Source organism: Pseudopodoces humilis, chromosome 10 (assembly GCF_049639895.1).
Source record: "Pseudopodoces humilis isolate 2021_Gansu_Grassland_sample_001 chromosome 10, ASM4963989v1, whole genome shotgun sequence".
NCBI lineage: Eukaryota > Metazoa > Chordata > Aves > Passeriformes > Paridae > Pseudopodoces > Pseudopodoces humilis.
The window spans coordinates 12,179,595-12,193,106 of NC_142209.1; the positions used below are offsets into that span (position 1 = coordinate 12,179,595).

The following is a 13,512-nucleotide window of genomic DNA, read 5'->3' on the forward strand; positions in this document are numbered from 1 at the left end:
AGTACCACAACAGCAGAGAATCCTTAGGAGCTCCACAAGGTTTTTATTTAATGTGTGTACTTGACCAAGAGCTCACTGATCTCTGTTCTTTTCACTTAAAATGAGATTTTTAATTTCATGCTCAGATATTTGCTGGATGGATAAAGGAGCATGTTTCTGTTTCAGGCCAATTTATTGGTGAGGGAAGAGCAGGGAGGGTTTGTTTTCTGAGGCAGGTCATCTTTTCCCATGAAGTGGCCTTTACTGGTATTAGACATTTCGCTGGTTTGTTATGGTGGCTTTTTGTAAGCTCCTCAAACATAGGTTTGACAGAGACCTATGAAAGACTGCTGTGGTCTTCAATTTTTAGTAACTCTTGATGTTTAAACTTTTCTTTAAACAAATTATTAAAAATATTTGATCTGAGTTATCTACCAAATCATGACCTCAGAATACACAGTTTTAATTTGATTAAATAAAATCAGCAATTTTTAATAAAATGAAGATGAACACAGTTTTTAAAGTGAGAGTCATAAAAAGTAAGAGAGGAAGCAAAGCAGTGAACATCTATTTTTGAGGGAAATTTTTAAAAAAATAATTGCTGCATTTTGTGCTGCTGTCTTCTGCATAGAAAGAAGCCACTGTTTTACAAGCCAGACCATTTTGCCTTTGGGGAGGGGAAGTCAGGAACAGGGAAACTCCCTGTTGAAGGGACAGCAGCAACATTCCCATGCCTGCAGCCCATTCCTGTGGCTCCCACAGCTGGAAATTAAACAGAAAAAGTGGGTAATGCAAACTTGTGGTCAGGTTTCAAAGTTAGTAGATTGTACCAGTTTGACATGTTTGAAATCGAGCTCTGCATTTTTTCATTCCATTTTTTATTGTTTGATCAATGTAGGTGTTTGAAATTTTATGAATATCCACTGTGACGGTGTGCTACTCTCTCTCCACCACCACAACTCTTAAAACATGATTTGCGTTCCTCCTTTTCAATTCAGTTTGAGATTAAATTTCACTATATGACTAATAGTGTAATGGTAAGTAATATAAAATAAATTAGCAGCTTCATTTTGTAGGATCACTTAATGAGTACTTTTAATTATTTTTTTTTCTCGAAAACAGTAAGTCTAGTGAGTTTCAGTAAGACAAGTTGCGTTTCTAAACAACAGGACAATGAGCTATCATGACTTTACCATTCTTTTTTATAATAAAGAAATAGCTCCAGAGTGGGAATTTGAGACATATTCAAAGTAGATAATAACACGTAAATTCCTTACAGGCTAAGGTAAGCCATCAGGGATACAAGCCTTGGAGACAAAGCAGTTCTGACAAATGAACCCTGACAGACTAACAAAGTGACAGACCCACAGGCAACTCTGAATGCAGCAGCTCTCCTGAAGCTTCTCCGTGAAGTTTGCCACGAAGCATAACATGCCCAGGTATTTTCACCTGCCTGTTCATTATTCTCACTCCTGTCAAAATGCATCTTTCTTGCTACACTGTCATTCACAAAACACTCACTTTAGGCTCCAAAGGCAAACGGGCCAATTTCGGAGCTCTAGCTATCTGCCACGAGCCCACTGAAGTCAATAGCTATGCTTATTAATATATTCATGAAGAATTTTGTCTCAGTATCTTAAAATGTGGGAAATTCTGACCTATTCAATTTGGTGCTATTTAGCACGGGTTTGTAGGAATTTAAGGACAAACAGGAATCAAACAGGAAAACTGAAAGATTGTAGCTTATCCCAGATACTATCTGGAATTGTTCTTCTGAGTTTTAGTATCACCACTACATCAGTCTCTTCCCCTTGCTGTTAGCAGCACAGGCATCACTGAATGGTGGGCACTAGATGCTCATTTTTATTTAGTCTTTTTTTCTTTCCCAAAGAGCAGCGCACTGCAAATGAGCCTTTTTCATTCCTGCTTCCCATGGGTCTTTCCAGGTATTTTCAGTACCATAATCATCTGGGGTTCAACAGAAGAGTATATACAGAGGACTAATAATCTTTTTGATTTTTTCCTCTAACATTTCTCCAACTCACAATGAAGGTAATGTCATCTTGGTTTATATTTGTCTTAGCCCCATACAAATGCCCAGGAAATATATATTGATTTTACTTTTCCTATATAAACCCCCCAGTTACATACACTGATTTTAGAAATGTCCAGCTACCTTGTAGTAGTTGGAACTAGTCCTGGGGAGAAAAACAACACAGGAAATATAAATCCCAATGAATTACACAGATATATTTATATGCTTAAAAATTAGGCACCTGCCAAAATACTAGAAGGATCATAATCATAGCTGGCTTGCAGATGTGAGAATAAATAAAGAACAGAAATAGATAGGCTGGATGTTTTTATCTAGGGGAAACTAAAAGAAAAGATTGCTATATTTCATCTGGAATGAATTTTCAGCCTTTTCCATACCTAAAAATAAAAACAGATGTATAAAATCCTACTGGCATAACAAAGCCCAGCTTTGAAAAGGCTATTGTCTGCAAATGTGATGATCCTTAAGGTCTATCTTTAGGAGGACTAAGGGATTCTGAGCAATCTAGGGATGATAGCAGGGTATCATATATATACTAGCCAATACTTGGAGTAGTTTTTTTCTTCTCCATTTCTCAGTCTTGCTCTCATATCTGATTATAACTTGGTAGAGAGTTAGAAGACTAAACCATATAATAAATTTTGGAAAATTACTGCAGTCATCACCTGGAACCATACTGGATACAATAAATTAATCTGTAGTATAAAATAAACATTGCCTCTTATACTTCACAACCTGAAAATATACACTGTAGAGGCTATAAATATATTGAAGCCTTAGTTTCTCCAAACACTGGGAATCTGCACCAGCACTGCACCTGTAACAGGGAGGTGATCTCTGGTTTTAATGTCTCACAGCAGCACAAACAAATAGGCCTATTTCAACCTTGACATTTTGCCCACTGCATTTCAGAAATTCTGCAACTGATTTTATAGTCTTTTCACAGTACTACCCTGTAGAATGCTCAGATTTTTTTCTGAATGATATTTTGGTTTAGCAATCTTATCTCAAGGCATTATGTATAAATTCATCAAAATGTTTTGCATTATACCTCTGTAACTGTCATTATGTAAATAAGCAAAATATTTACATTCTCACAATCTATGTAAAAATAACCAGAACAAATTTAATACTGAAATATATGAATTTGGGACTTATCAGCATCACTGAAGATTGTTATGTAGTACAACATTTACTTACTGATATGATAGTTTGATAATTAATATCCTTAAATCTTGAGTGTCTGATCGCATGAGTATTAAAATAATGGAGTGGTGGAAAAAGCAATTTAATGGAATTTGGATTTCTTTATCTAAGAATCCAAATGTGAACTTCCATATTCCTATCTTTTTTACTGTCTGTTTTATAGAATTTCATTAAGATACAAGTAAATTAAGATACATTTTAATCCAGAGTTTTATATTTTGTACCTTTTCATCCTCCTCAACCATCACTACAGTAGTAGAACTCATTACTTTTTACTTCAGTTCAGACTGACTACAAATGCATCTAATTATTTTATAGTTTGGGCAATGTGCCTGGCAGACAGCAGGGTTGGACACCCACTGATGCTTTGAAGATACATGTTGAAAGAAAAACTTGATATTTTTCTGATAAAGTTTTTAATTTTCATGATCTTGACTAGAAAATATTCACTTCCTGGAAAAAAGATCAGAATATGGGCAGCTGAGATAGCTTATAACTGACTGCAAGATAATTCCTGAAGCATTGTGAGCACCTGTTAAATATGTTTTTAAAATGTTAAGAGGGAAATGAAAACCACTAAAAGTGAATGAAGTAGAAATCAACATACTGATTATTTAGTCTAACACACATTATAGAGAAAAAAGGTGTATAACAATTTCAAAGTAACATCAGATAGGAAAAGGTGTATGCAGAGATTTCTGCTCATTCTGCATTTACTGATTCTTTTGTGATTCTCACAGAGCTGCTATATTCTCCTGTTTGTCCCAATATCAGATGAAAATATTCATATTCTTTTACCTTAGACAATGATCAAAATAGTATTTTCTTGACTTGCTTTTTCAAATCCATAGAAATTCCCAAACAACATGTAAACACACCACCTCTACGAGAGGAATTTTGTACTCTGCAGAAATCTATGCCCATGGACAGGAAGCTTAAGGCAATTTGTGAGTTTTAGTGCAATCCTTGTTTCACTATCCCCTGTGACATGAACTACTCAAAGCCTTCTGGGAACTGCTGTTAACACACTGGGCTCCTGAGGCTGGTCCCAAAGACTGTAGGAGCTGTGTACTGAAGGCTGCTTCCCATCTCAAAAGGGAATGGTCAGCCCTAAACAGGGTTTTCAAATCTTAGACAATTAAAAGTCACAAACTCAAATTAAAAGCTTTTCCATGCCTAGATTTTAAAGTTGCTACATGTAACTCAGCCACTTTCCTCAAAGGGGTTTCTTTATTTTCTGGGATAAAACTGGAATTTGGTCTAAAGAAGACATATTGCATGGCATGCTAATACACGTGGATTCAGTTTTCATCCTCTTGGACTACTAAAATGACCATTATTTTATGATCTGAGGTGGATAATGAGAAATTTTTTAAGTCTGAGAGCACTCATATTCCAAAGCAGTCATCAATTGGCAACCTCTGAGACTTTATGAGAGGGTGTGTCATTTTTGTGAGGAATAAGTTAAATAAAATGGGACTTTTATATTTATTAAATTATGGACTACAAATGTATTTTTTCTTTTATTATTAGTTAGATGTACTTTATGTTTTGGCCCTCATCTTCTCAAAACTGGGCAGGTATGAAATGGAGCTTCCTGAGGCACAAGGCCTCCCTGAAATGTTGCCTTTGTTCTCTCTGTGTTCTTTCTTATAGAACAGGATAAACTTTTCTTCTACATCACAGTGCTTTAACAAGCGATAGGTTATGAGGTTTCTGCGCATAGGAAGAAGTAAAGAACTATCATGGCTGGACATAAATTCACCTTCTTAATGCTCTCCATGTCTTAATTTCTTCCTTTTAAAAGGAACTCTGAGGGTTACGGCATTAATGTTGCCAAAATCTAATAAACATGTTACAAGTGTGTGACACATGCAGACCATTAGTCTGTGCCTGCACTGCCTCCTTGTGTATTAGATAGGCCACCAGTGCTCCTCCAACACAAAACAATGCCACAAAACAATGCAGAAGAGGGACTCTAAGAGGCTTTTTATTCTTAAACATCTGTGTTCCTAATTTGTCCCAAGTCATAATTAAAAATGGACTGTGGTATGTAGATATAGGCCCACTGCTTTCAAGAACAACACTGATTAAAGCAGAACTAAACAGGAACACTCTCTTTGATAATATGATAAACAGTTGCCAACGTGAGTAACTGAGCCTGCCCACACTGTCCCCTTTTAACTCTCCTGCAAAAGGAAGTTTCAGATAAAATGTAAAAAAAAAAAAAACAACAAAAAAAACCCCAAAAAACCAAAAACCCCCGAAAAACACTTGGGAACAAATATTTGAAAGTGTTGTGTTACAAAACTAGAGACTTGAGTTTTAGTCAGTCATTAGAAAAATTCAGAAATGGCAATAAAAATGCAGATTTCTGGCAGTTCTGGTGTGTAATAGCAATATGTAAAAACTAAAGAAAAACTGAGAAATGGCATCAAATATATGTGTCTCATTTTCAGTTGTCTTAAATGAGGAAAATTCTGGTATCCCTTATGAATTATATTTTAGAAGATTTAATGCACATTACACTAACTGCTCTTTTTGATTTTCTCTTGAATGAAATATAATTATGAATACTACAGGCTATGATCTCAAAAAGAAGTTCATACAAATGAAAAGAATGGTGTGTTGCTGTATCAGATACACAGTGCAGTCCTACCTACCAGCAGGTGAGCCTTGGAAGCTTGGGGAGTTTGGCTGCAATAAGCCTCCAAAAAGTTGAACTGAATGACAAAGCTGAGCTGGTAATGTTGCAGGATACTTGATACTTCTTGCAGCTTGCTGAACAGGATGGAGATGTGCTGTTTATATGCTGTAAAACACTAATTCAGCAATATTTTTCTCGGAGGAAGGTGTAGGAAGACCAGATTATTCTACAAAATTGTCATGATTAAGTTCCAGCTAAGTCAATGACACCAGGAAACACAGTCATTGCTGCTTTTCTCCAATGAACTTCATAGGCAGACATTATTTACTTTCTGTTTTAACCTGAGGTCAAACACATAGCACATTTCCAGAAAAATTCCATTCCATTCCAGAATATATTCCATTCACAAATGTCAATATGTGGTAGCTCCTGAAAGAGATCACCTGAATCAGCATCAAAACACTGCTTACGTTTGTGCATATTAAGGCTATATAAAGCAAGAAAGGAGGAACTTCATAGAGAATTACAAATTTGTCAGACTACATTGAGTAATGAAAAGAACAAAGTTAATGAAAAAATGGTGCTTCTTAATTGTGGCAAGATTTTATGTAAATGCAGTTACTTTTCCTCACATATAAAAATATAGAAGCATGCTGATCAAAAGGAGGGTTTAGGGAGTAGAACACATGAAGGAAGGTGACTGTGTGACAGGGAGGTGTGCATCAAAGTACGAGTAGGAGGCTCAAGTTCAAAACACATGCTCTCATCCTGTCTGCAGACAGGTCAGAAGCAAGCAATGAACTAATTTTATTTCCAAGCATCTCAGTTATGACTATGTAAACAAAACCACCAAAAACAACCACAAAACCAAACCTTAAAAATAATGCATTAAGTTCTGTTAATAACAGTTTCTTTTCCTCACCATTTGATGCACAGAGAACCCACATGTGGAGGGTTTTTCATCCATTTATTCCTAAATCACAACCATAACCAGACCAATAATCACAGCAAACATGAAAATCAACTGACAGTTCAGGCTCTCCCAGAGAATTCTCAAGCTCAACCTTTAACACCTACCTATGTAACCAGCACTTATAACAAAAGATTCTCATAATATTGGCAAGCCCCAAAGTCTGGCAAAACCAGACTCTTCAATTTTATTGCCTGAAGCACTGAACATAACTCCAATCCTAAACATCATTTTCATTGTGGCAAGAGAGTGGATCAGTATAAGCTTTGGTAAATTGTAATGTCAGGTGTAGCCTGTTTTGCAACACTTACAGCATACACGATCTGGAAAACATGAGAGCTGTTCAGGGAGCTGCACAGAATTAAACCATTATCCCAAACAATTATCCCGTAAGTTTAAGTTTTCATTTTCCAAATGATACTTCCTAATTTCACCCCAACTCCTAATTTTATATGCATACATATAACACATATATTTTGATATGTGAGTATCAAAAAGAATTTAAATAATAATTCCATGAACATCCTATTCCTTCAAGCTTTAAAGACTCTTGCTTTAAACATAGATTTGAAAATATTCTTTTTCCATCCTAACCTTCAAGTCAATCTTATCCCTAACCTTCACTATGCCCATTGCTGAAAACAAGGCATTTGCCACTGATAGCAGTAAGCTGCTTTGTATTCCCCAGTAATAACTCAGTCTCCTGAAGCATAACCTTAATGAAGACTGTATAAAGACCTGGCAGAAAGATAGCAAACTGAAAATAAGATGCTAGACCTTGATGATACCAGATCATTTTGTATCTCTAGATCAAATAAACTACGTTGTCTATGAATTATAGTCCTCACCTCAACCTCTCCTACTGTTGACAGCAGCCTTCCTAACACTTCAGATCTATAAAAAATTGATTGTAAACTGGAGTCTTGACACTTTCCTAATCTTAATCTGAAATACAGTAAATCATTACTGAAAAAGAACAAATAGCATCAGTTTCTAGCATCACTGGTTTTTTTTTCCCTGACTCTAAAAACCTTCCAGAGACTAACAGTAAATTGGACTCTGGATAGTAAATCTTACATCAACTCCATCCAGAAGACCAGACACCTCATGGCCATAAAACATTCCCGGGATCATTTTATTTACCAGATTCCATCTAAAAATTCTCAAACATTAATCTTAAATTCTTAATCTTCCCAATTGTAATTCTTACATTATTAATAACTACGGGATCAATTACAGCCAATGGCTTCTCTTCATGTGAGCTGAGGAACAGGATGTAAGTCTGATGGTTGATATTTTTAACTCAGTTTTAACCATATAATTAAAAAATGGGATAAACCCCTGCATCAAGAAACATGTAAGTTCCTACCAACTACAGCCCCCTTCCAATTCAGCAGACTTTCAAACAGCAGACATGTCATTTAACCCCTTGAATCCCTAACTCTAACCTTAATACTGACTTAATTCCTTACACAGGCTAGAAGTTTTAAACTCTCATATTGGTGTTTCTGGTAGCAACTCCCATTAGTACACATTCAACTTAAAACTGTAAGGATTTTTTCACCAGACACTGTACAAATTCAACCTTCAATACACATACAGCAACACATATGCATACAATTTCTGACCACATCCCAGACCTGATTTTGGATCTGTGTAGGTTGCACAGTGCAGCTGCCACTCCAGTTTTGGTTATGTCATTCTCAATACATTTTCCATAGGAAAAAACCCAGTAGCGCTAATATTTATGTAGTCTCGTGGTACCTGAGATAATGAGTACTGAACTATACTGTTTTGTATTTAACTTCTTTTACTATCTTTCTTCCTCCCTGATTCTTGGGAATCTGAAAGAAAAATTCAATGGGCACAGTCATTCCCTAGCACAAAGAGGTTTGCTGAGGGCCAGAGAAAGCCTTGGCTTCATTCTTCAAAACCTTGGATAATGGAACTGGGGGAGTTCAATGAAGCTGTAAGCTACTATTCATATTAGCAAAAGGTATATTACCCTTCTTGAATATAGAATCATGGTAAGTAACGCTTCTATTATTTTGTGTATATTCATGTGTTTGTGTATTTCTCTCCCTTTAAAACTACAAAAAAGGAGCTGATTAGTATTTCACCTAGCAGAGATCATTCCACTGATCTCCATTGGTGAGACAACTTTTTTTACAAGGGTTCACTTCTCTGAAGCAGTATAACTCACTTTTCTTCCTAATAATAATGTAACAGAAAACTCTCAGCAAACATAATTTGCACCAGAAATGAGACAATGATAAAATACCCACCTACCTAAACCAAAAGAATTAAAGCAACAGAGAAGGCAGTGGGTGATGACTTTTAAGGCAGACATTTATTTTGCCATATTCTCTTATGTGCTGTGAATAGAATTGGAGAGGGCATCAACATCTGTGCGAAATAAAAAAAAAAAAAGTCAAGTCAATATCCCTGAGATACAGGTAAACCAACAATAAAAGCATACTCTTCTTTACATTGCATTGTTTTTTCCCAGTGAAATAACCCCTTTATATAGAGAGAGATGTCTATCACTTTTGGTGATGTCAAGGAATATGTTAGAAAAACACAGTGTGGTTGCAAGAGAGCCAAAGAATGCTGTATTTACAGTTTTGTTTCATTATGGTGCCTATAGCCTGAAGAATGTGAAAAAGCTGCTGCTGCTGTGAATTTCTTGTGACCTACAGTGGTCCAAGGAAACATATTCTCTTCTCCATAGTTCCTAGCCCCTCCCCCTCTCTGCCCCAAAATACAACAATGACCCATCTGTGCACATACAAGAGAGCAATTCCTAATATTTAAACATGGATTAATCTGCCAACGTTGATGTATCAGGGACAGAACATAATGAATGTCACAGTGCTTAATCTTTCTTTTCACTAAAACTGTCTTGAAGAGTAATGAGGAACAAAAAAGCCGACAGAAAGAACAAACCACTGTGGATCACAGATGATTTAATAAATAACATCATTCACTTCTTGTCTGTTTCTCTCTGAAAATATTATTTCACATTTTAGCCCTCTTTCAGATTCAAGAAAGAAAATATTTCTCCTGAAATTATATCTAAGAGCTGAAACTTTCTAACAAAAATCTTTAATTTTATGGCATTCACAAAGCTTATCTATGCTCTGAATCATTATCTATTCTTTGACATATTTTCATGGCTGCAATTATTTCACTCTGCACTTCATTAGAGCACCATCATTACAATTTAGAAGATTATGAACAATAACTAGGAAAATAAGCTAAATGTAAATCAATTAAATATAAATCAGTATTTCCTAAATAAATAATTTGATGGGTGGCAAAATGTGTCTCTTAACCTAAATGGCATGTAACTTTTCTCTTGTAACTGCTGAATCTGATTGCAATTTATTACATGTCTATATGGCTTGACATGCTGGCATGCAAAAATAACTGAGCTATCTCTAAATTAAAGTGGTCCTGGTACCAGAATTTATATAGAATTATACATATTTTTATATTAATATAAGTATGCAACCTTACCTGAATTAATATTTAGCATTTTTTCCTCTTTGTTCTGCTTTGGATTGATGAACCATGAAAATCAGTAGTAGTTTCCACTGACAGTTTGGGAAATGAACCACATCCCCTAAACTTAAATAACCGTAAAGGTACTGTGTGAAATTACTATTATCTGCACTGTGAGAATACTTGTTCTTTTTCACCACTATCTGAAATGCTTCCACTTCTTCTCCTGGGCAGAGTCAGACTTTTTTCCTTTTTACTAAGGAAGAGTTTAGCTGTATTCATTCAGGTAAACAGGCCCAAAACAGAGAAGCAATGTGTGACAAGAGGCTGGAAGATGCAAGAATGCTGGTGACAAAGATATATAAGCATGAAGAGGAAACTTGAAACTTTATAGCATATGAGATTTTCCCATGACAAAGTATTGAGTAAAAATAAATTGCCACTGGGTCTACCTACTGATATTGTAAGGAAGGAGGATGAAACAGCAAGTTAATCTGGTCTGTTCTATAAAGCATCTAGTAAATGGCTGAGAACTACACAGACCAGCAGAGCAACAATAATTGTACTGACTTTCAGGGACCTATTTGTAGTTAGGGTGTAAGACAGACAATTTTAAGACAGGCTGAAATATTCCATAAGCAGCTGGGAGTAGCCGCACGATCAGTGGGGAGATGGTTGAGTGGTACACACGGTGCCGTTGGGTTAGATGGTTGATGATCTTAAAGGTCTTTTCCAATATGTAAGTTGTGGTACAGAAAGGTTGGATACATACAACATTCTGGTGCTCCACAGCTGTACTGAGGGTAAGTACCTGAAGTGCCAGAATAACCTTGAGTATCTCTTCACTGAATGGCACCCCATGCACAGCACTTAAGGGAACTCCTATGGAACCGTGCTGTGTTCCAGTTCCCTCAGATGCAAACCTAATGACAATACCAACTGTTTCAGGAAACCAAGAACAGAAAGAGCTACTATTAATGGGGTGCAGCAAAATGTAAGATATTTTATGAAAGATAATAAATTTCTGAAGCGTAATTTGACACATATAATAAACATGTATTTTATTGATAAACCATTTATGTATTAATTTGCTGTAAGGCATTACAGATCTTAGTGATGGCAGATTTTTAAAATAAATTATATACATTTCCGCTAAAACGTGACCGTGATTTTATCTCATTTTCCAGAGAAGCCGGGGCAGAACCTGACCTCAACCGAGGATTTCGGCTGGACCTGCTGCACAAGTACGCTCTGCCAGAGGCTTCAGCCTGCGGGCCGGTCCCTGTTACCGATGGCTGCACAGGTGGGACAGGACGGGAGTGCGAGCGGCAGGTTTCCCGGGAGGAGCGGACCCCTGGCCCGCCGGGCTGCACGGTGTCGTGAGGTGGGCAAGGGCAATGTTCGGTGGCGGGCTTTTCCTTCACCACCCCGCTCCCTCCTTTCTTACAGCCGCCTCAGAGCGAAGCCCCCGGAGGTCCCCCAAGGGTGTGTGAGAACAAGCCTGGGAGGGGTGTGAAGAGGAACGGGCCGCCGGGGCCGGACCTGCCGCCGCACCAAGGCCAGCGGGCTGTTTCGGGGAGTCCCGAGGGCCACCCCGCAGGCGCTTCACCTCAGCGCCCCGGCTCCTCTCACGCACACTGCTCTCCTCAATCCTGCCCTGCCTCGCTCCCTCCCCCGCCGGCGTCCCCCTCCCCCCTTGTCCCCAGAGTCGCCCCCCGCCCGTCCCCCACGCGTCCCCGCTCCGCGCCCCCGCCCTCGCTCCGCGGGGCGCCGCGGCCGCTTCTGCGCATGCTCGGGGCGAGGGGGCCCGCGCGGCGCGGAGTGAGCGGGCGGGGGGCGGCGGTGACCCGGCGACGGGACACCCCAGCCCCGTCCCCGGCTCCTCCCGCCGCGCCTTCTGCGCACCCCGAGCGCCTTCGGCAGGGCCGCTCTCCTCCGCCGTGGGGGCCGGCGGTGCCCGCGGAGCGGCCGGTGTGCCGCCGCCGAGGCGGAGGGCGGTGCTGTGGGCGGCCGGGGGGGCCCCGCGATTGGCCTCCGCCCGGCGGCTGGCGTGTCAGTCGGGCTCCAGGGGTGGCCCTGGGAGCCGCTCGCCCAGCCCTCTGACGGGATGAAGCCTTTAGGGGGATGCGGAGCTCTTTGCATTTTGATTAAAGCCCCTCATCTCCCCTCAGTGTGAAGGCAGGGCACCGGGGAGGACGGGTCGGAGTGGCCTGTGCAAGGCCGGGCAGAGCGGGAGCGGGGCGAGAGAGAAAACCTTCTCTCGGTTTATCACGTATGGCTCTATAGGAGAAATCATCTCTGGGAATATAGTGGAAAGGACGGAGCTGGTATAAACTGAAGGCGCCCGTGTTTAATTCACACTTGTGGGTGCCCAGCATGGAGATGCAGAGATGGTCCACGAAGTGGAAAACGAGAAGGTGGCCCTGGGACTCGGCTGTAACCGTGCTCATCACCTTCGCTTTCCTTCTCCAGGCTGCAGAGGTCAGAGGAGGTAAGAAAGCAAAGGGTAGCCGGGAGTCCGGTGGCCTCTCTCCCCTCCTCGGGGAAAAGAGCCAGGACACGGCTGAGGCCGCGTTTCAGAGGAAACCTGTCAGAGCGACTCCCGCTGCTGGGGAGGCGAGAGCGCTCTCGGAGCCGGCTCCGGGCGCGGAGAGCCGCGGGGAGCCCCCGGCAGCGCGGGCTGGGACGTCCCTCCCAGGTACCGCGAGGGACGGTTCTCGGTCAGCCTTAAACTTCGGATGTGTTTTTAATGAGCTAAAGGAGATGCACTGGCCGGGTGGGAAAATGAAAGAAATACTTGTTGAACAGAGACTTACCCTCTTCCAGCACTGGAATCTTGTTTTGTGGACTGTGCGTCCAACTTTGTTTTGTTGAGCTGCTGAAGTTCACCAGGTTGTGACTGAAATTGACCGTCAAGTATCTGCCTTCTCCTCGGAGGGGAAAGGGAAAGTTGGGGGCGGAGGCTCTCTGCTCTGATTTTCTCCTTTTTCCTCTCTTTTATTTTTTCCTATTGCAACGGGTTTTAGTGGTCAAAAAGTTTTCCAGGGCGCGAGCGGAGGAGAAAATGCACTTGCACAGGGGCCCTTTGCCAGCCGCTGCGGAGGGCAGCTCCCGGGGCAGCGGCGCCCCGCAGGTGGTGCGAGCGGTGCC

The 13,512-nt window shown here is 40.2% G+C and overlaps 1 protein-coding gene across 2 annotated transcripts in view; it reads left to right on the forward strand.

Moving 5' to 3' along the window:
- The first annotated feature begins 12,489 nt into the window (after positions 1–12,489).
- Positions 12,490–13,512, forward strand: part of COL11A1 (collagen type XI alpha 1 chain) — a 133,716-nt gene continuing 132,693 nt past the window's right edge. For both annotated transcript variants that reach the window (XM_088060257.1, XM_005520930.3), the window contains exon 1: positions 12,490–12,853. In XM_088060257.1, the coding sequence (XP_087916383.1) occupies positions 12,739–12,853 (115 nt within the window). In that variant the 5' untranslated portion in view covers positions 12,490–12,738. The remainder of the gene's footprint in view (positions 12,854–13,512) is intronic.